The following is a 24233-nucleotide window of genomic DNA, read 5'->3' as shown; positions in this document are numbered from 1 at the left end:
CACCTGGCACGGCGCTACAGAGACTAAACAAATGTGTTTGTTTGCAGATTTTAGGTAATAATTTCCTGTCGGAAAAGAGGAAGAATAACAGCATGTCGTTGAAGCCTCGGCTGAGGAGCGGAGCAAGTCTCAGACACCCGAGACAATATTGCCGGCACAACAATGGCGGGGGAGTTATTGCTGAGGAGGAATGTGAATCTGGATCGGCGGATCCTTTCTCTTAGCGTTCAGCGTGTTCCGAGGCCAAAAAGAATGTGTGGCTATTTGTCATCATCCGTAGTGTAGTTTTGAAACAGGATGTTTTGCTCATTGTACAGTGTCCTAACGGATATTTTGGTGTTTTTATCTCCATTTCTGTCTGTGTGTTGACCCTCTGTCTTGAGCTTAAAAGGACCACCGCTATCTTGATTTGAATAGATATGAGATATTTGTCAGAAAGAGGTCAGTGTTCCTTACCAAGAGATATGAGTGTCTGCATACCAGACCAGTGTGTGTGTCTGTGGTGTGTGTCTCGTCTCACCATCTTGTACTCCTTCCACGTCCTCTGGAAGTCCACACTGCCGTCTTCTCTGCGCTGGATGACCGTCCATCCACCGCCGGCTGTTTCCATGTTGCAATACACCTACACAATTCAAAAGGGAGCGCAGAGGAGGGTGGGAAAAAAGAAATGCATAAAAAGGCAATGGAACAATGACAGCACTCATGGGTCTTTACGTGAAATGTAACTATCAAGCCGATGAATCCAACGGGACTCAGCGGCATTAACAAACAATGAAGGGTCACTCGGCCAATTATTTGGTTTTCGGACACTCCTTTTCCCAGCTTTCCTGATGAATCATCTTCGGGAATGCGACGTATCTGTGTCCTCCTCAAACTTAATCAGCGTCTCCTTATCCCACACCAGCTCCCCGGAGATGTTCCTCATCAGGCGGCCTCAATGCTGTCGGATCAAAGTGGAGGTCCTTGGTGTAATGTGGCCCTTAACCTTGGACCCGATTGTGTGTAAGCCGATAACGCAGGTCTGTTGCTCTGTCTGCGGTGTTGCTCTTTGTTTTGAGGAGACCCCAGGGCGGAGTGGAGAAGGTCTCTCACCTCAGCCAGCCCACACAGCTGAACACACATGAGCGCGGCCTGGGTACAATTAAGGAAGTGCCCTTGACAGAGTCGTTTTCCCCGAGACGAGCTCATCATTCATGGTATGCATGCATAAACTTACTTATGTACCGACTTGGGCAAATATAATGTGGGATGAACACAATGCCGAGAGCGTGGGAGCTGACAATTACTCAGCAGGTGTTGAAATAACTTGACTGAACTAGACTAACTAGCTTACAGTCGGATAGTGAAAGTCAGTCACTCAGAGAAGCTTCGACGCTTCAAATGGGCGCAAGGCCGGATGTGCATCCGCATAGTATCATGTTTGATTTCTCATGTTTGTCACAAACCAAATTGCATGAAAGTTCAGAATCAAATGCTTTCCCGTCAATTTTGTAGAGAAGTCTGCGTCTCTCAATAGACGTTGCATTTGTTTCCAAGTGGTTCTGGACCACTCTGATTTGGCGGACGTACAGACGCAAGTCCAATCGCAAATCTGTGACTATAGGTCTTGAGGTGGCAAATTGGCAGCTTTCCCTGAATATCCATCGCTGCACCCATTCTCACTGAGCCCATGCAGCGGAGTGGAATTCAAATTTCTGCGATCACCCTAGCAGTGCCAAGCTTTAGCGAAAGAAATCTGCACACGCAAACCTCGTGCCGACTTCCTAACTTATTAAATCATCGCTACCATCAATCAAGATAATATATGCACAGTGGAGAGGTTGAGAACACACACACACACACACACACACACACACACACACACACACTTGCACAATTGTCACCACCGTGATCAGCTCCGTTTCCAGTTTCAACCCCCCATCCAACCTGTGCTCGCAAAGCTGCCAAGTGTATTTTCAGCCTTCAGGAGCCATTGTAAACCCACTGTGAACGAGCGACCCGGAGGTGACGAAGAGGCAGACATTTTCACATTTACAGAGCAGTTGTTAGATATTGTTGCTTCCCACCTTTTTGGTCTCCTGAGGGTTGATCTGGATGGTGTAGACGCCGCTCTTATGAAAGCCAGCCTGGTGGAGGTCGGCGCAGTCACGGAACTTCTTCTCCTCGTCCTTTGTGCTATTCGGCACGACTGCAGGTATAAAAGAAATCACGGAAACATTGTTGAGTTACCGCGAGTTATGCAAATACAAATCAAGCACAACTCGCATATTCACTGGGTATTGATTTTGATTTTGATTGTTATGATACCGAGACTCTACGGCCGTTGCTCCAAAGGAACAGTTTGACATTTCGGGAAAAATGCTTATTGGCTTTCTTGCCAAGCGTAAGATGAGAAGATCAATGCCACTCTCGGACAAGAGAGATTTTGTTGCCACATATGCCAGCTGTCTGTCGGAAAACTGACAGGATATTAAAGCTCAGGTGTTAAAACATTCTGTGACAAATCAAGGGATCAAATACACACTTTATATACAAGATACAGACACAAAAAGACCTTGTTCTCTAACAGTTTAGGAAATCAAAGATTGCGAACATCGGGTCAATTTATCTTATTTCACATCTGTACATCTCAGAGGGGAGAACATAAAATGAGTCTCAGGCAGAAGCTGGTCGGTGAGGCCTCACTGCGAGTATCTCGTAACGGCCAGATACCATCTGAGGGCGACCAACTTGTTAGCAAGAGAGAAGCAGTTCATCGACAGGATGATCCCTCCTCCCGCTCCGACAGAAAGGCCTCGCTCTTTGACGGACCAGCTGCATCCATTTCCATCTGCAGATAATTATGGCGGCACTATTTTGAAACCAAGCAAGGGGCTAAGGACAAAATACTACAAGCTATAAATTTCCAGTTCCTGTTATAACAAGTGGTTTATATTTACCTTCCAAGACCTTGTTATATTGATGGAAATTCCTTCCGATTCCCCCCTCTCTCCCCTCCCCCTCCCTTTCTCCTCATATGAGGCATTGATCTACATTTTCACACCATTGTTTATATTGTTGGAAGAGTTGGGAAAAGAAGATGTCAAGGAAAAGCACAATGTGTCAGCGAGCCTCAGCCTTTGCTTTGATCCCGAGCGTGGAACATCCCGCTGGAAGCAGGGCGCTTATTTGGGTGTTCTGTCCGAGCGTTTTGACAAAGTATTGAGTGTCAGCGACAAGAATCTCCTGCTGTGACAGGTTGACAGAGTGGGCCCTCGCGCCCCGGACTCTAATACAACAAAGAGCGGCCCTGTCAGACGGTAATTTACCCCAAGCCGGCGGACAGCGGGCCACATTTTAGAGGCCGGGGGGAGATCATTGACAGAGAGGAGCTCTCTGTTATTCGATCCATAACAGTGTGCACAATCATCTCACGATCGCCCTGGAGATCTCCCTCGGTGGAAGAAGACCGCCTGCCGGGGGGGACAGGGACGCGGCGCTCGAGTGTAGGAGCGGCTCCCCTTGAACAGCGTGCTGCCCAGCTCTGCAAATATTATTTATGTCCCGATATTTATTTACAGAAAAATATTTTGTGGTTCAGCAGGGACTTGTATGCAGCAGGGGGTTCATGTGAAAGGACCGGCAGGTCTTGGGTGTTTGCATAAATCAGTACCCTTGCCAAATGAGCCCAAGTGCTCGGACTGAGGAGAGCGAGCGCTGGAGCTAAATGAACTGCCGCAGACATCACTGCTCCCATGTGACTATAATCAGTCTCCAAATGCCGCAGAGAGTTTAAGTGATTCCATTCCGAGATCCAATGCATTTCTCTGGTGTATTCATATATGAAGGATGCAAAGCACTGTAAAATAACACCGGCTCATTCCCACAGTACACTTGTTCAACATGCAAATGAGATTATAGTTGTTGTGTGAAAATGTCTGGGTAATGAGTAAGATTCATGGGAGTCAAGTTATGTGTGTTTAATAATAGAAATCTGACTTCCTTGCACTTGTTCTTACGATATACTGCCGGTGAAGCTCTGTCTCATAAGAATTATCACACGTGCGACTACTTTGCACGAGCGAATGCATTTTGTCGGAATCATGAGATGAAGAAAACTTGGGAAATATTGATAGCATCCAACATCAAGTCAAATATGCTTCTTTTAAAATGCAATCGGCGAAGCAAACAGATACATTTCTGTGAGTTGAGTTTAGTTGAGCTCTTCCATTTGAAAGGTAATGATCAGTCCACCTACAGTCTTAATGGAATAATTTTGACCCAAAATGCAATTAATGAATTCACGGACTGTGATGCTATCTACCGCCGCATTAAATGGCTCTCAAACACATTGCTCCATTTTGGAGTTTTTAAAGAGACATGTGTGCAAACGCAACATATAATAAAACAGTCTAGTGCCCGCTGCAAAAATAAAGGTTTTAGGAAGGTCACCGAGGTGACTCGCAATAACCGCACACTTTACAGGGTCTCTGCAACAATAAGTGTCAACTCATTCTGCTGGTCGCTGAAGCATAAAAATAATGTGCAGCAGTCAAAATCTTTGTCTGGATCGTAAAGTGATACGTCTAAATGAAGTGGTTTACCAAACTGTCCTGTTGAGGCATTACAACCCACAATTATTATTATTTCTTGGGGTTTTGAGTGGGCCCCTGAAATAATCCCACTTTGTTTGACTCTTACTGAGTAAGCAGCTGTAAAAATTATGAATGCCATTCATTAAGTGGGATAATAGAACACTGTAAAACAAAATCATATTTAGCAGCCAGAAATTTAAAAACAAGCGTTCCAAAGCTGATGTCAATTACCGTTAATAACGGTATGTGGCTTATTGCGCCCTAATGAGGTTTGGGTAATGATTACAACCTAAATAATCAAGAAAACGTCTCCACGACCTTGAGTTTGCGCTGCAGTGGCTTAAAACACACTGGGAGCCTTAATTTCAAGAAAAATCCATACATGGACTGCTGGGGGAGAAAAAGAAAGTTCATGGAGATTTAGTGTTAAAACCTCCTCTTCTAAACATCGGTAATCTTCTCCAAAGCAAAGTCAAAGACAATTTTAATCCCTGCTTTAGCGGAAATGCTCTGGCTCAGTTTTCAAAACAGCGACTAATGCCAGCCGACGCCACTCCATGGCATCACAAGCTAACCCCTTTCCTCAAACGAAAACACTCATCCATTTCTCAAACAAACAAAAGCCCTCCCCTGAAGAAGAAGAAGAAGAAGCTACTGCATCTGCCCGAAAACAGGGGCAGTGCGTCACGTGATCGTTGAGGCCTACCGACTCCTTCGCCTCCTCCGGACGGGACGTCCCCCAGGAGCTATTACAGCTTGACTTATTCGGGCTGGGGTGAAGAAAGCAGTGACCTCTGACCCCCCCCCCCCCCCACTCCTACCCCCTGCGAGACCGCCTCAAACTTCACAGAAAAGGAAAAGACCAACCACTGAGCAGCGATGGCGGCCACGTTCCATTTCTATCGCCTCTCATTAAGACAGCCACCAATCATCTCACCGCCCCGCTCGACTGACCCCGCTGACACTGGAAATGGCAGGAACGGTGTCAAAATAGAGGCTAGAAAAGCATAAAATACAAAGAGTGTAATCACACTTGGCAAATTTCAAAAGCTGGTAAATAAAAGAGGCAGAGGTTTTGCATGTGGACACACTTGAGCATGAAGATGATACATAACGACCAGCCAGGCCATCTCAAACGACCTCTGGTAATTAAATGTGACACACACACAAATCCAGACTAAACAGGCGGATAGCGAGGAGAGGCAACCCGTGACCCTTTTCCCGCATTGGAGCATTAAAATGACAAAAAGGGAGCAGCCTGATAAATAAGAAGCATGCGTTATCATGTGCACTCGTCAGCAGCTCGTGACTCCCATGTCCCGTCACGTCCTTGTTGTTTCCTGCCTGATGGGAAACCTCAAAGGAGCACTGTGGGGTCTCCAGGCGTCTCTGCCGGAAATCCACAAATGGAAATGAAGTGGCATCCAATCCCTCCACCCCCCACCGACACAGACATTCTTGTCAAATCTCCCGTGACCAATGGGATTTGAGGCCAATGTCAGGATCAAGTGGGTTCGGCGTTCAAACGGCTGAGGAAGGGGTAAAGGAGTTCACCGCGTTTGACCGAACAAGAGAGGTTGCGCTGCCGGCGGGTCAAACGTCGGGCCAAAAGGGAAATCCCTGGGTTTCGTATTTAACAGAAGCGAGGGACTCGGAGGAATACGATAATCCCATTACTTCATAACCAGTCGTGCTCGACGTTTCATTGAAGCTGTGTGCAAAAGGCTTTCTGAAGTTGAGCGTGAAAAGTGATATTTGCAACAAAAAGAAAGAGCACCATGCTGGTTTACGAGAGGCTCCAACCCTCTTTAACAGGAGCACGCCGGGTTACAATAAGAACCGTGTTTCTTTCTTCATGCTGCTCTCAATGATGCAGGGTTTTATAGCCAGGCCATCCCTGCGTCTCTCGGCATGGGTTATAGAACTGGTTTCGCCATATTCAAGAGGATTGTAAAATAGAAAAGGATGTAGCTCTAACATTTTACCAGAGGAAGGAAGTATGATCCAAAACAAGTCGAGTGCCGCAAATTTTGCTTTGCGCTTTGTGGTCTGGCAAAGGTTACTCTGCATATTTCTGGGTTAGGGTCGTCGCTAGTTTGCGTTGGTTCAGGGGGACTCACTGAACACCGTAACCAGAAATGTATGTATGGATTTAAATATAGTGCTGAGCTATACTCTTTTATAATTGCACAGAACTAATAATTCATTGTATTGCCTTTCTCTATAATAATAAATATGAAAGGGTAGTCAATCACATCAGATCGGATCATCTATAACCAATCAACTCTCCACTGAAACACAGATTCTTCAAAGGTCTTAATTCTCTGAATGTATTTGTTCTTTCTTTTTTTTCGAGCGTTTAATCTGAGCCAGACCAGACATCAATGACAGCAGAATAATTTGTTGTGAATAGTTGTATTCCCGCACTGCATTTTTGCATTACGCTGGTGAGAAATGGCTTTGAAAAGCAGTGCTGTGGGCAGTGCCAAGTGGGGTCAAACCGCACACATTCCTTTGCTATTGATTTCTTCTTTTTCACTCAGTTTAACACAAAAATCTAATCTAATCTAATCTTAAACCATTCCTGGTATTTCTCTGTGGGCTCAAACATTTCTCAGTAGCTTATCTCGCTTATCAGGCTTCTTGATTTGGTTCAACATTTTTCTGACACCTCTAATAGGTTGTGCCTTTCTTCTCCTCCTGTCTCAGCACCGTACGACGACCGGGATGTGTCGGCTATTGCGTGCGAGCACATTCATATTTGCTACAATGACCTCTCAGCTTTTGAGACTTTGAGCTCCGGTTCACGTACCTCCATCTTTGGAACAGAGGTTGAGCAGGTTGTGGACGGTGTCCATCATCTCTTGCTGCTGCCTCTGCAGGGCCGTGCTGTTCCCCGAGGCCCGGTTCAGCTGGGCCTCCAGCTCCCCGATGACGCCGCTCTGCCTCCCCACCAGGCTGTGGAGACTCCCCTTCTCCTGCTTCAGCGTCTCCAGCTCCTCGCGGTGTCGCGTCTCCATTTCTAGCATCTTCTGCTCCAGCACGCTGGAGTGGAAAGGACGAAAAAGGAAGACGAGTTTGTCATGGAGGACGGAGAAGTTGCTAATCATTGAGCTCCTTTGGGGCATCCAAATCCGCTGGAATGAGGTTTGTTTTTGCAGATTCAAATGGATTGAATATTGTTTTGCAATTTGTATTATGATAATACCAGTGACTTACTGATTATGTAACGTGCATCTCTTCCATTTTTACAGCATTATAAATAGGGGTTAACAGACTAATGCTGAACTTGTGAAATTCTTCCACCTTTGACATTTCTACTTCCTGCCCTTACTTTGTCACGGACACTGGGAGAAATTACAACCAATATGATATGCTATTTCCCAGAGAGCGAATACAAATACAAGAAGAGCGCATAACTACAAATAATGATGCCTGTGGGTTTGGTTGCTACGTGTTCCCCCACACAATATAAACACACGCCTCATCGTGCACTTTGCAGACTCCTCGGAGGTAAATAAGTAAGCCCCTCCAGTACGTGAGAATTACCACTGTACAGTCTGATGTCTGATATCGACTGACACCAAATTCATCAACTGATCACATGTTTCCCTCTGCTTTAGATTTGGTGAAGGAAAAGAAATACAGGCGACACGTACAAGATGGAATAATGTCATAATTGCTGAAGCTTTGGGGAATTGCACTCGGATATCTTTGGAAGTAAGCCTTGAGAATAAGTCAGAATCACCGGAGACTGCGCTTTCAAATGTTCCCTTTTTCTCCAAAGCAACTGCACGGAGCCTCTACGGACCCTGCAACGGGAGATGTGGACCCAACCCTTTTAAAACACGACATCATCTCGGATAATCCCAAAGCGCCAATCACAGTAACAAGATTTGGAGACCAAAAGCCACATTTTAACTGCCTGATTTTGCTACAAATGTGGTCCAACATGGAAAGCCCAGCTTCCTATTATGGATGTTGTATATGCAACGGAATAATGGACAGAATGTGAGAGCTGGTAGCAAGCTTTTGATTTTGGTCACGCAATCCCGGCAAAGAACAGCGGTACAGACCGGCTCTCCGTCTGCCGATACATCATCTTTATTTGCTTCAATCTATCTTTGTGCAGTATGGCTGGTGTCTAGTGTGCGTGTGTGTGTGTGTGTGTGTGTGTGTGTGTGTTTTGTTTGTTTACCCGTTCTTGTCATGCAGCTTGCTGATCTCATTGGTCTGGACCATTAACTCTTTCTCCAACTTGTTAGTGGAGAGAGAATTTTCCAGCAGCTGGATCTCAAGCCTGGAAGTCTGATTCAGAACCTGACATGATAAGAAACACACATATACAATAGGTTATGTTATGGTTCTATATATTCTATTTTAGTTTTGGTATTACGAGCTAATATCATGCACATGTGCAACAAACTTTTACGAGAGACCAAAAAAAACCGCAGGGCTGTATTTAAGGCTTTTCTAGACACTGGAGTTCAAATATAAACCATCAACTTTGTTTTCATTTGGTCCACAGTGTTCGCCCAACACATGGAAATACTTAGAAGATATTCATCTCTGCTATGATTATCTTTTTTTTTTTTACTTTGCAAACAGTTATCTTTTTAGTGCTGTAGCTACAATGACCCGCCACTCACGTCAAAACTTTCCGCCTCCTCCTCAAACTCTTCCATATAAACACTCAAAGGAACCTGAGCCAAAAGGGTCCAAAAGGGATCGCCATTTCTACAGCATCGGTATTGTCTTTGGCCGCTGCTCTGTAACCTTTTTGCGGCAGTTGAACATGGCATAGTTGAGGTAATGGTGCATAAGATGGATCCTCTCAGTATGTGTGTGTGTGTGCAGATAGATAGAGAAAGTTGAATGACACACATCTGCATGTTCGAGAGCATTAGTGCGAGTGTGTGTGTGTGTGTGTTTTTCAAGGTCTTACCTGCGTCTCAACATTAGTCAGCTTGCGCGTCTGTTCAGCCGTCTGAGAAAGGAGGTTGGTGCCCATTTCCAACATGGCTGCTGTGTGGTTGTGGACGGCGGTCTGCTGCAGCTGAGCCATCTCTGTCTTCATGCTCTCTTTGATGTAGTTCTCAATCTGCACAAAGATATACATGGATTTGAGTTTACAGACATACATAACAGGACATAGTATACTTGTACGTTTGCCCTATTGATGTAAATGCTGAAATATAAAAAATAGAATCATGGAACCTTAATGGCTCGATCAATGTCAAGACATTAAGGTTCTGCATCTGCCTCTGATGCACATAAGCCGCTGATATAACTGGACCCGCTGGCCTGTTAATGAGGCACTGGACTGAACTGCTTTTCAACTCTGCCTGTGATCACAGTGCAGTAAAGTAGTAAAACAAGTGGTTTAAAATTGTTCCATTTTCAACTTTAGGAAATAAATGAGCTGGCTACACTGATGTTTTTGAGGCATTGTTTTCGTCCCCAGTTGTCACACATTCACACTAATAGCAGGTTTTAAGGATGCCTTAAAATGTACCTCAATCAAGACACAACCTTGTTTGACTAGATTATTAAGATTCCTGTTGTTGCACACTGGGATAAAAAGGGTTTCTCATGTTGCCCACATCTGAAGAAATCCACAAACAAACCCATTTTTTCCATCATTTGAATGGCGCTCAAGTGAAGAATGGGCTTCGTCACAGCCAGATGTGGGTGGTTAGCTTTGGATGGAAGAGGCAGAGATGAACAGATATCCACTGAAGCATGTCTGTAGAGAACTCTTTCATCCTTATCTTCAAACACAAACAAATGCCCAAGCAAAGATGGAGGTTTATGTTGGAATACGATTCTTCGTATGGATTAACTATGAGCATCTGTGTACTGTCCTCAGATTCTATATATTAATATATATTAATATCTTCCTCCAAGGACATTTTTAGTTGAATTTCCATTCCTGTACTGATACCTGGCCGATTTAGGTCATCAAAAGGCTTTTACGCACATGGGGCGTTTTTGTGTTTGCGACACATATTAATTAATATTTTCCTCGCAACACACAAATATTACACTGCGAGTTTAATTGTTCTGAGCTTTCACAGTGTGAATAAAGGTATCATCCAATTACGTTGTGCGGAGCTGGTTGAGTTGTGAGCGTTTAATAGAGAAGGATTTGTCCGAGTATGGTTCCTGACTTTCTTTTGTTTTATAAATAACTCTGACCTGATTGGATATTAAGTGTCGACATGCCGGAACGCACACCGAGGTGATTCAATAATCGGCCGTTGGGGAGTTTCTCCGTTTTTCTTTGGCTCCTCAATGGTGTGTAACAGTCATGTTTCAGGAACACATCAGCCAAGACAAATCAGTGTCAAACAGCACAACATCACATGTGTTGGGGTCCTTAGCGACGGTTTCCCCTCCTCTACTGCAACCAGGGGACGAAATGCTTCGTTGGGAATTACAAGGCACTTCCTCAAGAAACAGCAGGCGGTGACAGCACAAGCCTCATCTCATCTCTGTATCATTGCTCTTATGATTTGTCCTCAGTCTATGCAGATATGGCCTGCGTTTAAAATAAAACATTCACCTGCAGAAAAAGTTGCTTTTATAAAGGAATAGATGGATTGCAACAATTCGATCAATCCCAGGCGGATCGATTATTAAACGATGTGAACAGAGACGATCTCTCTGCTCGTCCACACACAGTCAGCTCTGGGCCATTTGCACAGGTCCGCCAAGAGGAATTAGCTTTTCAATGTAATATCCAATCTTGGCAACAATATTAAAGGGATCTGCAACATTTCCTTCGGGCCGGATTTCAGGCATAACACTGCTCCCCTAACTGTGAACTACACAAGGCTGATATAAGTGTCACTTTCCACATAACCTCCAATAGTCTGGCTCGAGGAATTGGAAAGAAAACAGTAGGTCTGGAATCCACAAAGCTCAAGTAATGATGGATTGCCTGATAATGAACCACAGAATATGACTGTTTTGAAATGTTTTTTTTTGTCCGTATAGAAATGTAAAATCTCAAAAATCTGTGGATGGTGTCGTTTTTTTTTTTTTTTTACACCCTTTTAGGCCAAGGTTCAATAAAGCTCCCTGCTTCATACGTCTTACAGCAGCAGCTTTGCACTGCGGTTTACCCATCAGCTGAGACCATTGTGTCAACAGTCTGAGGACGGTCTGGCTTTGCACAGTGTAAAAGGGAAAAAGGTACTGAAGGGACAAACGGCTGATAGAAACTCAAGCCGAGCGATCTCTTCATGGTCTGTGTCGTAGGGAATGCGGCTTCCTCGCGGCTGGATCTGTCAGGGGTCATAAATGGAAAGCACCAAGGAGAAACAAGATTACGCAAACAAGCCCAATCATGTAAAATCACCACTCGAGAAGCCGTAAAATGAGTCTTTTGTGGGTGTGGGGTTATTTTGCCGGTTTCTAACCTCGGCTCCATTTCAGTGCTGTTCTTTCCACGTCACTGACTACCAGCAGTAACAAATGTTGAAATACATTTGAGTGAATGATGAGAATGCAGAGGTTGTGGAGCTTTATTTTCTAAGAAGACATGAGGTTATTATGCCGATGACAGCTTTTTTCCAGTATATATTCTAACTAAAGCATTACAAGTTTACATGAAACTGGAACCAAGTAGGCTAATTTCAATTCACAGTGCATTTTCATCCAGACGTAGTCAGAAAGTCAATGAAATAAGAAAACCGAGTGGGAATTTTGTCTGATACTCGTGAATTCTTCTCACGAATGGGAATTTGACGAGAAACAGGTGTCCGAGCACTAAACCTGGCTTAAAATCTGTATGGTTTGGTAAGCCTCTTGGTGGATCCCTCCAACTCAGGGTTAAACAAAAAGAAAGAAATAATGGGGTCATCTTCAACTTTACAGTCAGGTTTAAGCTTCTAAGGATGATGAAGAACAGCAGCCACTGTGGCCACAAGTGAACATTCTGATTTAATCCTAAATACAAACCGTAACAGTGGAGAGAAGTAATTTGACTGTTTGTTTTAGAGAAATATTTACCTAAAGTTTGCCAAGATTAGCCACTATTGGCCACGGGTCATACCAGACCAAATAAGGTTGTTGCTGCAAAACCAGAATGTACTAAAGACAGGAATGTTTGGTTTTATTGCTTCCAAATTAAGCTTTTAATTTTTTCAAGAAAGAACGTGTTATTTCTTCATTCAAAAGTTACAGTCTCCCTTTGAAATTTCTAATTTTTAAAGTCGTAACTTGTCAATTCCCTTCATTGTGTGAACACTTCCCACTTTGGAAAGAAAGAAAAATAAATTAAACTTCAATTCACAGGGGACATTTCAGAAGGTGCAATAATACCAGACTCTACTTTTAGAAACTACTAAATCTAGCCTCTGGTTTCACTGTTTGCTAAGTGAGAGCCACATAAACACAAGTTTATGTTTCCCTAAGTGCTACTTTACACAGAGGCATAAAGGTTTTAGGGTGGTGTGCTTGTCACAGTATGTCTTCGTGTAGACCACCTGCGACATTGCCAACGATGCTGCCTGCCATCGCGACGATGGCGATCCATTAGTACCTTAACTGCCCCCTCACTAAAAAACGCACTGCGTGTACAGACTGGTCCGTTTAGACACTTTATGAGGTACAACCAGCTGTTAAATCACTAAACGAGCTGCTTTGGGACGTCGAGAACGTAAATGACAAGCTGCACAACGTGAAGCATGTACCTGCAGCGGGATGCCGATTTAAGAGCAAAGAGACGGTTCATCGTACAGAGAGAGACAAGTGTTCACGGGGCGTGGGGAAAGGCACAAAGTTGACATCCCCCGACACATCCTGCACATCATCATGGGTCAGCTGCTAAATTGCCATCTCTTGAGAGCCAAGAACCGGATTATCCCTCAAGATCCTACTCCCTGCTCTCATTTTAACAGATTACTGCAAATGTTTACCACTTTTCTGACATTTACCATTTAGCCATTCTGAAAGGGGGTCTTGATCTCTTTCTAAACAGCGGCGGAGCTGAGAGACTCTGTGAGAGTCAGAAAACTGTGGGTCTGGACTGTATAAGACACTTAGTGCTGTAGCTCTGTCACATCCCGGCTTATCTCTGTCTGGGGGTGTGGTGGAGTGGCGGGGCGTGATGGTGTTACTGGGACTCTGGGATGCATCCTTTACGTTCAGACCTGAACCCATTTCAAACCACTTTAATGGACTGGATCTAGGAGGCCGTTACCCGCTGCCACCCACCCTCAAAATCAGCACCTCATGGAGTTTAACAAGCCACCTTGGACTGAACGGCAGCAGATTCACTCACGCCTTTTTATCGCCCACTGACAAAGAAGGGTGAATTTGACACCCCTCTTTGAGACCTGGGCCTATAAGTCACCCTGGTGGGGCTTTAGGAGGTGTTACCCTTTCTCACTGCCCTGTCACTCTTCAGAATTGTATATTACAGATATGGGCAACCTCTTTGCACATTTCAGAAATGCTGTCTTACTCAGCCACGGGCCTGTTTGTTTTTAAATCCACCATGACAAAGTTTTAAGACGCTCTGTCTTAAACTCTGTCAAGATCAGGTGAGTAACAACTCAGGGTGACCTCACGGTTGACCTCTGTCACCTTCGCCCCGGTGGTCAACACCCAGGCGTTTACTCAATTGCTGCCACATTTTTCTCCTCTTATAGAATGGAGAGAGAGAGAAAGGGAGAGAGAGAGAGAGAGAATATAACAAACAAACAGATGCGCCTCATGCCTTAGTGAAATGAAATGGAAGGTTTGATAAACTGCCTATTTATTCCCTTCACATCTTCTCCAAATTGCAGATCTCAGGTACCTTTATGAGGCACTCCAGGCCCGATAATGCTAAAAAAATGATTTATCTATATAATGAAGCGGTTTGCAATGGGATGGCATCTCTGCAGTAAAAAAAAGTTTAAAGCATTGCTACCAAGGTCATTAGGTACATCCATAAGTAGCCAACAAGATTAGTTTGTGAGGTTACAGGTTATGTTAAACAAAGCCCCATTCACGAATACGTTAGCAACTCTTCATTGGATTTGAGGACATTTATGCTCGTGCTACCTCAGACCACATTACCCGAGAAGACGTCACATTAAGGACATTTTTAATACGATTTCATGTATGTAGCAATCGAGTACATATTTAGGTCCTTTTTTGTATTAATAGGATCCAGCATGAAAGGTCAGAGAGTAGTGTTTTTGTCAAACTCATGTTGCTAACACTAGCTTAGCTTTTTTAGTGAGGTAGCCACAGTTAGGAATGCACTGATCCGATTCTGATATCGGGCCCATACCGACACTAATAGCTGGATCAGATATCACAATCAAATCAATACAATTCTGTGTTTTGCCATGTGTCAGCAGCACGATGGTAGACCTCATAGCTGAGGGAGATACAATGAACAAATCAGCTGTTTGGAGGCATTTCACGCTTGCTACGCCAACAATGTATATGGATACTTGCAACTGCTGGTGCACATTAACAAAACAGTAAATTCATATTGACATATTTATTTGTCATATTTGGTTTACCAAATGGAGGAAAGCAATGTATATGTCAAGGCTGATGTTGCTTTCCCTGTAAAAGAATGAACTCATACATACTGAAAAAGTCAGATTGGTGCATCCCGAGATACAGCTGATAAAAGCATCAGTTTTATTTGCATTTGGCCGAATCAATGGTTGCTAGAAATGACAAACAGGCTTTTATCTACCACCATCTGAAATCAAGGTCCCATTGTTCCAAAATCAAAAACACATTTTGAATAGTAAATCTGGCATCTTCATCCCTATAGACAAGCATATGTGCTGTGCAAGACTGGGAAGTGAGGGGGGTGTAGCTTAGCGAATGGTCAAATATCAGAAACCGGGGTCTGTAGTGAGGTGGGTGGTCCAGCCCCCGCCTCATCTCTGTTGCTCTGCCTTAATACTGTTGATCTGGATGTCAGTCGGCCAGAAAGATTGACTGCCATCTGAAAAACAACGCAGCTATACTGCCAAGCCCCTTGCCAATCCCCTCACCAGCCCCCCCCCCCCTCCCCCCCCTCTTTTCTCCTATCCTTTTAAATCTTTCTTTCTTCTTTTCTATCCTTTTGTCTTTCTGTCAAGATGCCGTTTTGTTGACGTCAATTGTGTTTTCGTTTGTGCATTTCCAATGGACATAATGAGCCTTGTGTACACAACCTGAAAAGCCAACCAACCGTTTCTCTGTATAAATTACTCGGTAAATCATTGCGCTTACTTGGAGGTGCCCAAAATCGTTTGGCAGGATCAGAATCCGACCATTTCAAAGGTTTTCGGTCGCAACGGTTTGTCAACAGGGCAGACAATGAAAGAAAGTGAGAATATTTAGCCAACAGTTAAATTGTCAAGAATTGTCACGGTTGTTTCTCTCCAAAAACTAATCAGAATTTCTAACTTGAGGACACATGTTTATGGCCTAATCGATTTTCCATTTTAATTTCGTCACATACGTGCAACCTGCGTGCCTTATTAATCATTATCCAGTGCTGAACCACAAACTGTGGAAACAGAGTGGAAATGTGATTTTTTTTTAGAGGCCAATTTACTGAGTTACAACAATAGAAAACCACAATGAAATAACAAGGCTGGATTTCAAGAGAGTCGGAGTGAAATGTGTAGAACGTGGTGTAAATCACGATCTAGAAACACAAATTGGCAGAAATGTGGCTCCAGTTGAGTCAAATTTGAGATTTCAATGTTTATTGGGATGAGGTCAAATATCCCAAAATATCAAAGCCCTGGGAACTGAAGAGGGACTTGATGTTCCGTTTCTGTTTTTAGTCTTCTTTGGAAAAATAAATAACATATTTCAAAACATGAATATGGCAGTTAGCTTTTGAATGTTACTACCAGCACTTTTTCCCTCAGACACAAACTTGGTATTTTAGGCTAAGCTTTGTCCTAAACGAAGGCTAACGTATCATCACCAACGGAAATCCCACCATGTGAATGTAGCTTCGAGCTTGAGGACTTTTTTAATTGACGTTGCCTGACAGTGTTTTGTCTACCAGACATACCTTCAGTGAAGAACTCCAAGCCTGAGAGCGAGACCAATGAGAGGAAGTCTTCCGTACGTCTCTGATATGTACGGTAAAAGCCAATTCATCTCAAAGGTCATGGAAAGAATTAACTTTTTCTGAGTATCAAAACAAAGAGACGGACAGCTTGCTTTGCCTCGATCTTGAGTTATTTATCACTCCGGAGCTCGCCTGAGCTCATCCAACAGAAATGATTTTACATTTCTGTTATTGATATTAGTGCGGTGCTGTGGACACTTGCTTGTTTTTAAGTTAAAAATGTATTCCGGAAATTCATTTTCAGAGTTGGTCCCGACAATGATAACTCTACGCTTTAACCAGATTCCTGTAGCAGCACACAAAGCTCAAGACACGGACGTATGTGGAAGTTTCTTTCAAATCCCTGAAGAGAAATGCACGATAGTGGAAAAGCATGCAAGAAAGCACTAAAATATACTGCACAGGCTTTAAGCCAAGGTCACTGCGACAGTACCCGCGTAAAGAAAACCTCCAACACCCTTGCACCTAATTTTCCCCATTAAAATCAAGGGCAGAATCAAAACCGTTAGCATGCGTCACTTTTTTAGACTTTATAAGCTGCATCAACACATATTTTGTGAGTTAGCCAAACAAAAAAAATGAAACATGTTGCAACTTGAGCTGGTGTAAAGTCTACTCAGCCAAAACGTGTATTTTATTTTTTCTAAAGAATGAATTGCCACTTTTGACTTAACAGCTTTTCAGACCTTCTCAGCGACTCTATTCATACAGCCGATATAGCTCTCCAGCTAAAGGTGAGACTGGGAGCTGTCAGCAGGATCAATTAGATCCGATAGCTGATGTATTCAGCTTTTAGTTATTATCGGCTTGTCATTAAAAAAGGAATAGCAGAGACTAAATGTGATGTCACTTTTGTAGATGGTGTGAATCTGCACCGGGGCAATGACTCCAATGCACACATCCTCAAATTAGTGCTGGCCTCATCAATAACTAAATTAGTAATGTCTGTACAGTAAGATGCCGAACATCAAATTATTGCGTAGCAGTCACTGGACATACAGCTTTACACACTGTTGTTTATTGGCCCCCTTGGACGGAGCAGTAACATCCCTAGAAAAGTACTTAAGGACCCCTTTGACCTTCAAACACTGTACAAAATGATATATTTCTGTCAAGTTGGACTCAAACCTCAAGCAGATGTAACCGTCTCGACGTCTCATGGTTTCGTTTCATGTTAGAAGGAAAATAAATACAGTGAAGTGCAACTTAAGCATGAATGTATATTTTCACAAATCCTCCAGTTACAATCTCTGCGCTCTGTTGTCAAAGTGGGCCCAAAAATTAATTCAATTAATTATGCGTATCTGGCCGTATGGGAGAGGAAGTACTTGCATTCACCCAAAGCATGGGAATGTGTACGAAACCCAAACAAGCAAACAAACTGGGACCTGCTCATTCATCTCGCTCTTAGGGGCATAGGGGCAGTCTGTGGACTTTGTGACGCAGGGTTGTCCTGCATGGGAACCTTTCCTCAGGGACACATCGGGCAGGAATGTCCCTTATGATGGCTTTTTTACATTTTTTATTTAATGCAACAGGCCATGTCAGTGTGCCCCTTTTTACTGAAGCACACATGGGATACCACAAACCCGCCATCCCACGGAGGAGGCGTTCACATCCAAATATTTGAGATAGCGTTCCAGTGTACCCTCTCAACATCACGGCGGGGGATTCCTCTGCCAAGAAGCTGCAGCACGAGATGCAAAAAGACATGTTTGGTTTCAAGCTCAGCCATGACAGAAACATTACTGTTGTATATTAAAACCTTTCGAGCCGGGCAACATTTCAGGAAAAAAGAAGAAGAAAAAACCCTGCTTCAGTTGTCCGTGCCAGCACCACTAACTATCAAGCTGGGTGTCTCTTCTAATCAAAACGAATGGGCGTTTAATGACAGGAGCTGCTTCCTTCAACGTCACAGTCTTGTTTATCTTTCATCCCAACATCCCATTAAGAGAGGACTCCGGAGTGTATAAACCACCGCTGCAGTCGTCCAGGGTTACAATCACCACGGTGAACGGCAACCACAGCCGTGCAGTTTATTTCCTCACTTTCTCTTTCTGCTGCTCTGCGTTATCTATCCATCTTCCTGAGTCCTGACCCCCCAATCTCTGCTTTGCGTTGCTTCTATCTCCAAAGACGGATTGGCGCTATCGGGTCCAGATTACGTTACTCACGCCGAGTCATTTTCCACTCTCACACTGTTGCTTTTGCTAGTGGCCAACAGACACCGGGCTATTTATCACATCAGCGGACACATGGGGCACCCTTAAGTATAGATGGTGGTGCATTAAGGCAGTATGGAGTGTGTGTGTGTGTGTGTGTGTGTGTGTGTGTGCGGGCCTAAATTTCCCCCTAAGTGATGCAGCAGCGACACTCAATGTAAACAAGAGGAGATGAGCAGGAAGACGAGGTGCGGTAGCCAGACTAACATCTCCAGATGGAGCTGTTTCAGCCTGACCCGGGGTTCACCACGGCTGTAGGAGAGGAGGAAAAGTAGATGATGCTGTTAGTGATAAAGCGCAGCTCACAGACACTTTTCAGCCGCCGCGGCATTAGAAACAGTTGCTGCTGTCTGGCCTTCAGCCGATGATGGATTCAAACGCTGATAACGTGCGTGTTTGTATGTCTTTATAGTCTGCAGCGATACAGCTCTTCCTAGAAAAGCCGCGGGGTGAATATATTTGTGAGTCATGCAACTGAAATCAGTTGGAACAAGCATGGCAAACGTAAATTTGTCGGGGCTTTCATTTTTGGGAGATTTACAGCATACCTCTGTTAGGCAATTTTACATAACGCAGAAGGGAAGACATAGCAGGGTTTGGACTGTGTGCACTGGATGTATAATCCCTGGCCGTTCCCTGCGCCCAGGTTTCTGTGTATTTATTTTTAAGTTTGTTGCTGAAGTGCACCAGATGAGTGTGTAAACACAGTAAAAAGCAGAGCATTGCTCAAATGATCAAAACCAAGCGCAAGTAATTTGGGAATCGTTGCGTCAACACAACAGAGCAAAACATCTTCGCGCATCCCACAGACCTTCACAGCATGAACCGCTCTCATGAACAAGGCACATCTCCACCAAACACAAACGGACAACTGATCTCATCCCGTTGGCCCCTCGTACTTCAGGGGCGAGGATATTGCGGACATAGTGGTTGAACATCAAATCTCACTTTCGTAGAGCTCCGATTGAGTCGTAGCAGATGATCTTTTCTCAGTTGTCATGGTGTTGTAGAAGTTGCCGGTTTCCATTTTTTCCCAAGAAATTTCAGGACTTCTCAGCCATGTCGGCTAAAAGCGCAGAGGAGAACTACATGGACTGCCGTGAAAAAGTGAAAAAGTGAATGGCCCCTAATTACAGACAGTGTTTGGTTTGGCCGATCTGGGCCACCGTAGCAACATGGCAGACTGTGAAGAGAACCCGCTCCATGTGCTCATATAAACGGCTCACAAAAATACGATACTAACAGACCCCCCTAAATGCTACACTGGTCTTTAAAAGTACCAGCTACTTATTGGACCTCTGGATGATAATCATTTTTACATTTTGTTGTCACTTGCGACGGTTTCCTAGATCAAGAATGAACTTTGAAAACTCAAGAAGACTTCCAAGACAACTTAGCAAATGACATCTTCTGGTCGAGATCATGTGATGTATCAAAAGCTCCAGAATGGCTACTTTAATGGACCTTTAACTGAGATCGTTGTGTCAACTACGCATATTCCAAGGACCTCAGCTTTATACTATTAAATATAAGGGAAATGAATCAAGCAAAAATGTGTTGTTCATCTGTTTGACACAACACATCAGATTCATGCTGCAGTCAAAATGTGACGGTCTCTTTTCAGCCGGAGCAAGTAACATCTCATTTGATCCTTTTACATGCCATCAGTTAGGCTGAAGGTCATTTCATCCAAATACAGACCTGTGTGCACGTCAAACGATGTCGTGCATGAACACTCGAGCAGGAACGGACATTAAGAGTGACGCAGATTCGTCTGCGCAAACATGCAGAAATCCACAAACACACAGGCCCCCGGAGGGTCGGTCTCTCCAAAGCGGAACCGCTGCAAACAAGTCAATTCAAGCCATTTGTCAGCAGTTGTATTTCGGTTGTAAACGAAGACCCCCAAAAAAGCACATCCATCTGTTCGATCAATGACAGATTTAAGAGCGACTTCCTGTGGGGTCCACGTCCGCCCGATCAGGCCTAGTCTGCGGGCTACTGTGACACACTTGTACTTTGGAGGAGCAATAACTGTCGGAATACTTATACTAAACGGTATTTGCGGTTTTCCATCGCTGTTGGAAATCAATGGTGAGCAGCACGAGGATCGGATCAAATTCAGCAACCAGCCGTTCGCCTCACACAAAGAGTTTGAGCTTTGAGAATGAGTTCCCTGACCTCGTATCCTCGTCTGACTAATGTGGCAGTCGAGGTGAAAACAGTCAGGAGGGAACGCTTGCATCTCGTCTCCTGAGAGCACATTTCATGACACCGCTTAAGGTCAACGAGCTACCGATCTGCACCAGTCATGTTGAAGTGGTCCGGCCATTTAGAGAGTTAAGTGTGCGAAAACGAATGAGGCGGTGGATGCCAAATGTATTAAATATCAAGATGTATTGCTTTAAAAACCTGAAGAAAAGTTAAGGAAACTGAAGTCAAAACCATTTTTTTTTATATTCAAGGTCATTCGTGCGGCTCAGAATTAGTGACGCGTTACAGCCTCATGTTATCTGAATTAGGAGTCGGTTTCCACTCAATGAGGAATATTGGTTTTGAATAGAAAAGGTAAATACATTACCGGTGGAAGCTGAACCCTTTGTTCCAGGCACCGAAATCGGTATCGGGCAAGAAAAACGGGTGTATCCCAACAGTCGGAATCTTTATCAAAGCGGGCAACATACAGAGTGCAGCAGGTGTTTCCCATCAGCTAATCACCTGCTGTGACATCACCGACTGGGCCGACACCAAAAGCGCAGCACATGTGATAGAAGGTCTTGCGACGCAAATTAAAAGGTCAATCAATGCAAATTAATTTTTATGAGGTCCTTTGACATGCTCTGTAATATGTTTGGAAGGGTGTTATTTTTTTTAACACAGCGGAGGGGACACATAACACACTTTCACTGTGTCACAATCTGAGCCAACTCCGGCCCCGGTGCTGAATGTGAGAAGCCTGGCTTGGGGCCTGACGAGGCAGACGCAGGAGTGTGTAACATACATGCAGATCTGTGGGTGTACACGTGCCTCCGTAGCAGTGTGTTCCCTTGCCATTGCCCCCTACAATTGTCCCTTTTGGCTAGGAGACAATTTCACAACATTTTTTGCACAAAAAAAGAGCAATGCTATCATGTTCATGTTGTACTACATTCCTGCTAATGTGCTTTTAGGGGTGTGCTATATTGGAAAAAAACAACTGACATTGCAATTTTTTCTCTGTGATATATGTATATATATATATATATATATATATATTGCGATAGGAAAAAATCTTTGGAATATTCACCCTAGATTTTGCAGGCTACATTTTAAAGTGAAATGCATCAATCTGGTGCACAAAGAGAAAAATAAAGAGGCTATATAAACTATTTATCACAAGACTCAACTCATGTCTGCGCTGCCGTTTGAACAACCTAATGTTCCCAGATTTTGCTTGCTTCAAAAAGCTTTTAAATACTTACACTTGACCGATAAACCGAGAGCTAGCACCCCAAATTGTTCAAACCGCCCACGGAAAACGGAGACGGGACCGTTCTGCTTAGTTCCAGACTGTCTCCCATAATGATGTGTTTGTCTTACGTTGCAAGCTAATACATCCCACCATGCTCACCCACCAACTCGCCTCTCTCACCCATACCACAGGATGAAAAAAAAAGAAAAAAAGATTAAATGAATAAGTGAGGTAATGCAACACGGAGGCTTTAAGAATGAGTGGCTCTTATCCCATCGCCACAAGAACTAAACAAAAATAGTGGAGCCAACCATTAGTCATTTGAACATCTATCTAGCCCCCATTGTGGGGGAATGGAGCGGTTTATTTTTCACCCAGTATCTTGCACCCTGTCACTGTTTCCTTCTTTCTTTCTTTTTTTCACCTTTACTTGCTTCATGTCATTAGTTTTCCACGACTCAGACTGATTCTACAGCCCTCACTTCTCAGATTCAAGCGTCTCTCTCAACCGGCCGAATGCGATTCCTTTTTGTTTTCCTTCTATTTGAAATCGTATAGCAACACCAAATCCACGGGGGGGCTGAAAAGAAAAATGAAATAAATAAAAGGTGAATCGGTTCTGTCCTCTGGAAGGCTCCCCGGCGTTGACAGACAAAGACATCCACTCAGAAAGCAACATCTGTCGGGGCGAGCGAAAGAGACGCTGCGGGGAGAGTCGGCCCCAGAGGCCGCATGTGGGGAGGCTTCAGGAATGTTTCTCCCCACTTTGGACTTAGCCGGAAAACCGTATAGAGATACAAGTTGATGAGTGCGGCACAACTTATGGTGAACTTCAAAATTTGATGTACATAAAACGAGACACATAGTGAGAGCATTACAACTTGCGGTGAATTCAGATTGTTCTCCAGCTCCGTCAGAAACCGGCCACACAAGACATGCATGTTTTCTCTGTTATCTTTCCCTGAAAGCAAAGCAGAAAAAAAGAGAAAAAGCGGCTGACACGTTACAGTAAATTCACACTGTGTGTTCACCCATTGCGTGCGGCTCAAATTCTCGAGCGCCGTTTGATTTCTTCGTGCCGTTTCAGTTCCCTCGACCTTCATCAAACCCTGATTTACAGCGCACAACCTGAGTGAACCGAAAGCCTCGAGGAAAATAAATAGCAGCAGATACGGGTGAGTAATATTATCATCCACTCTGTTTATCGAGTCATTATAAAACAAAAACACAACGAAGATGATAACAGCCGGTTCTGGGACTGAAACAAGTTCAAACACAGTTGTGATTTGCGGCAGGCCGTGATAACGGCACAATACTTGCCCGCTAACTGTGCGCTCAGATTGACTATAATGTCTAATGTTTCGCTCCATCTAACCTATTACTATCTAATATTTGGCTCGCAGTCGCTCAGCCTGAGCTGTGGCAGAGATACAGTCGTGAACCTTGGGGCTTTTGGCAGCTCCACAGACCATAACTTACACTCTCAGTACAAATGACTTCCACTTGCCTGCCCGGAATAATATTATTTATACTCATTCCTTAGAATAAGTATTTGCTCTTGTTCCACTCATTTTAAAAGACAATATTTAAATGCCACAGTCAATACCACTACAGAGCACTCACATTCACAGTACATGCAATCTGCTATAATCAATTTATTTCTATCAACAATGGATCAAATGTCCATGTGTGTGTGCAAGGCTTGTAATGACGAACCCACAGATGATTACCAGGTGACTGCCGATCCGCTCAGCTCTTTTTGAGCGTTTTGGTTTTAAGGCCTGCAGCTGAAATGTTTTGGTTCACTCTCATGGCTCTCATCAGTGTCTTTTTAATCACAGCAGTGCAGCTTGTGCCATTTTTTTATTCATTTTTTACAGATCAGCCAAAAC

General features: G+C 43.9%; 1 protein-coding gene across 1 annotated transcript in view; it reads right to left on the bottom strand.

The window, feature by feature from the left end:
* The window catches only part of angpt1 (angiopoietin 1), a gene marked incomplete at its 5' end in the record, with an annotated part of 51080 nt that overhangs the window by 19260 nt on the left and 7587 nt on the right, over positions 1-24233 (bottom strand). The window contains 5 exons of the mRNA XM_079232457.1: positions 521-622; positions 2067-2188; positions 7387-7619; positions 8773-8894; positions 9520-9675. Of these exons, the coding sequence (XP_079088583.1) occupies positions 521-622; positions 2067-2188; positions 7387-7619; positions 8773-8894; positions 9520-9675 (735 nt within the window). The remainder of the gene's footprint in view (positions 1-520; positions 623-2066; positions 2189-7386; positions 7620-8772; positions 8895-9519; positions 9676-24233) is intronic.

This window comes from Taurulus bubalis, assembly GCF_910589615.1.
Source record: "Taurulus bubalis genome assembly, chromosome: 16".
Lineage (NCBI taxonomy): Eukaryota > Metazoa > Chordata > Actinopteri > Perciformes > Cottidae > Taurulus > Taurulus bubalis.
Note: the sequence above shows the minus strand (reverse complement) of the source record. Positions and strands in the feature narration are given on the sequence as shown.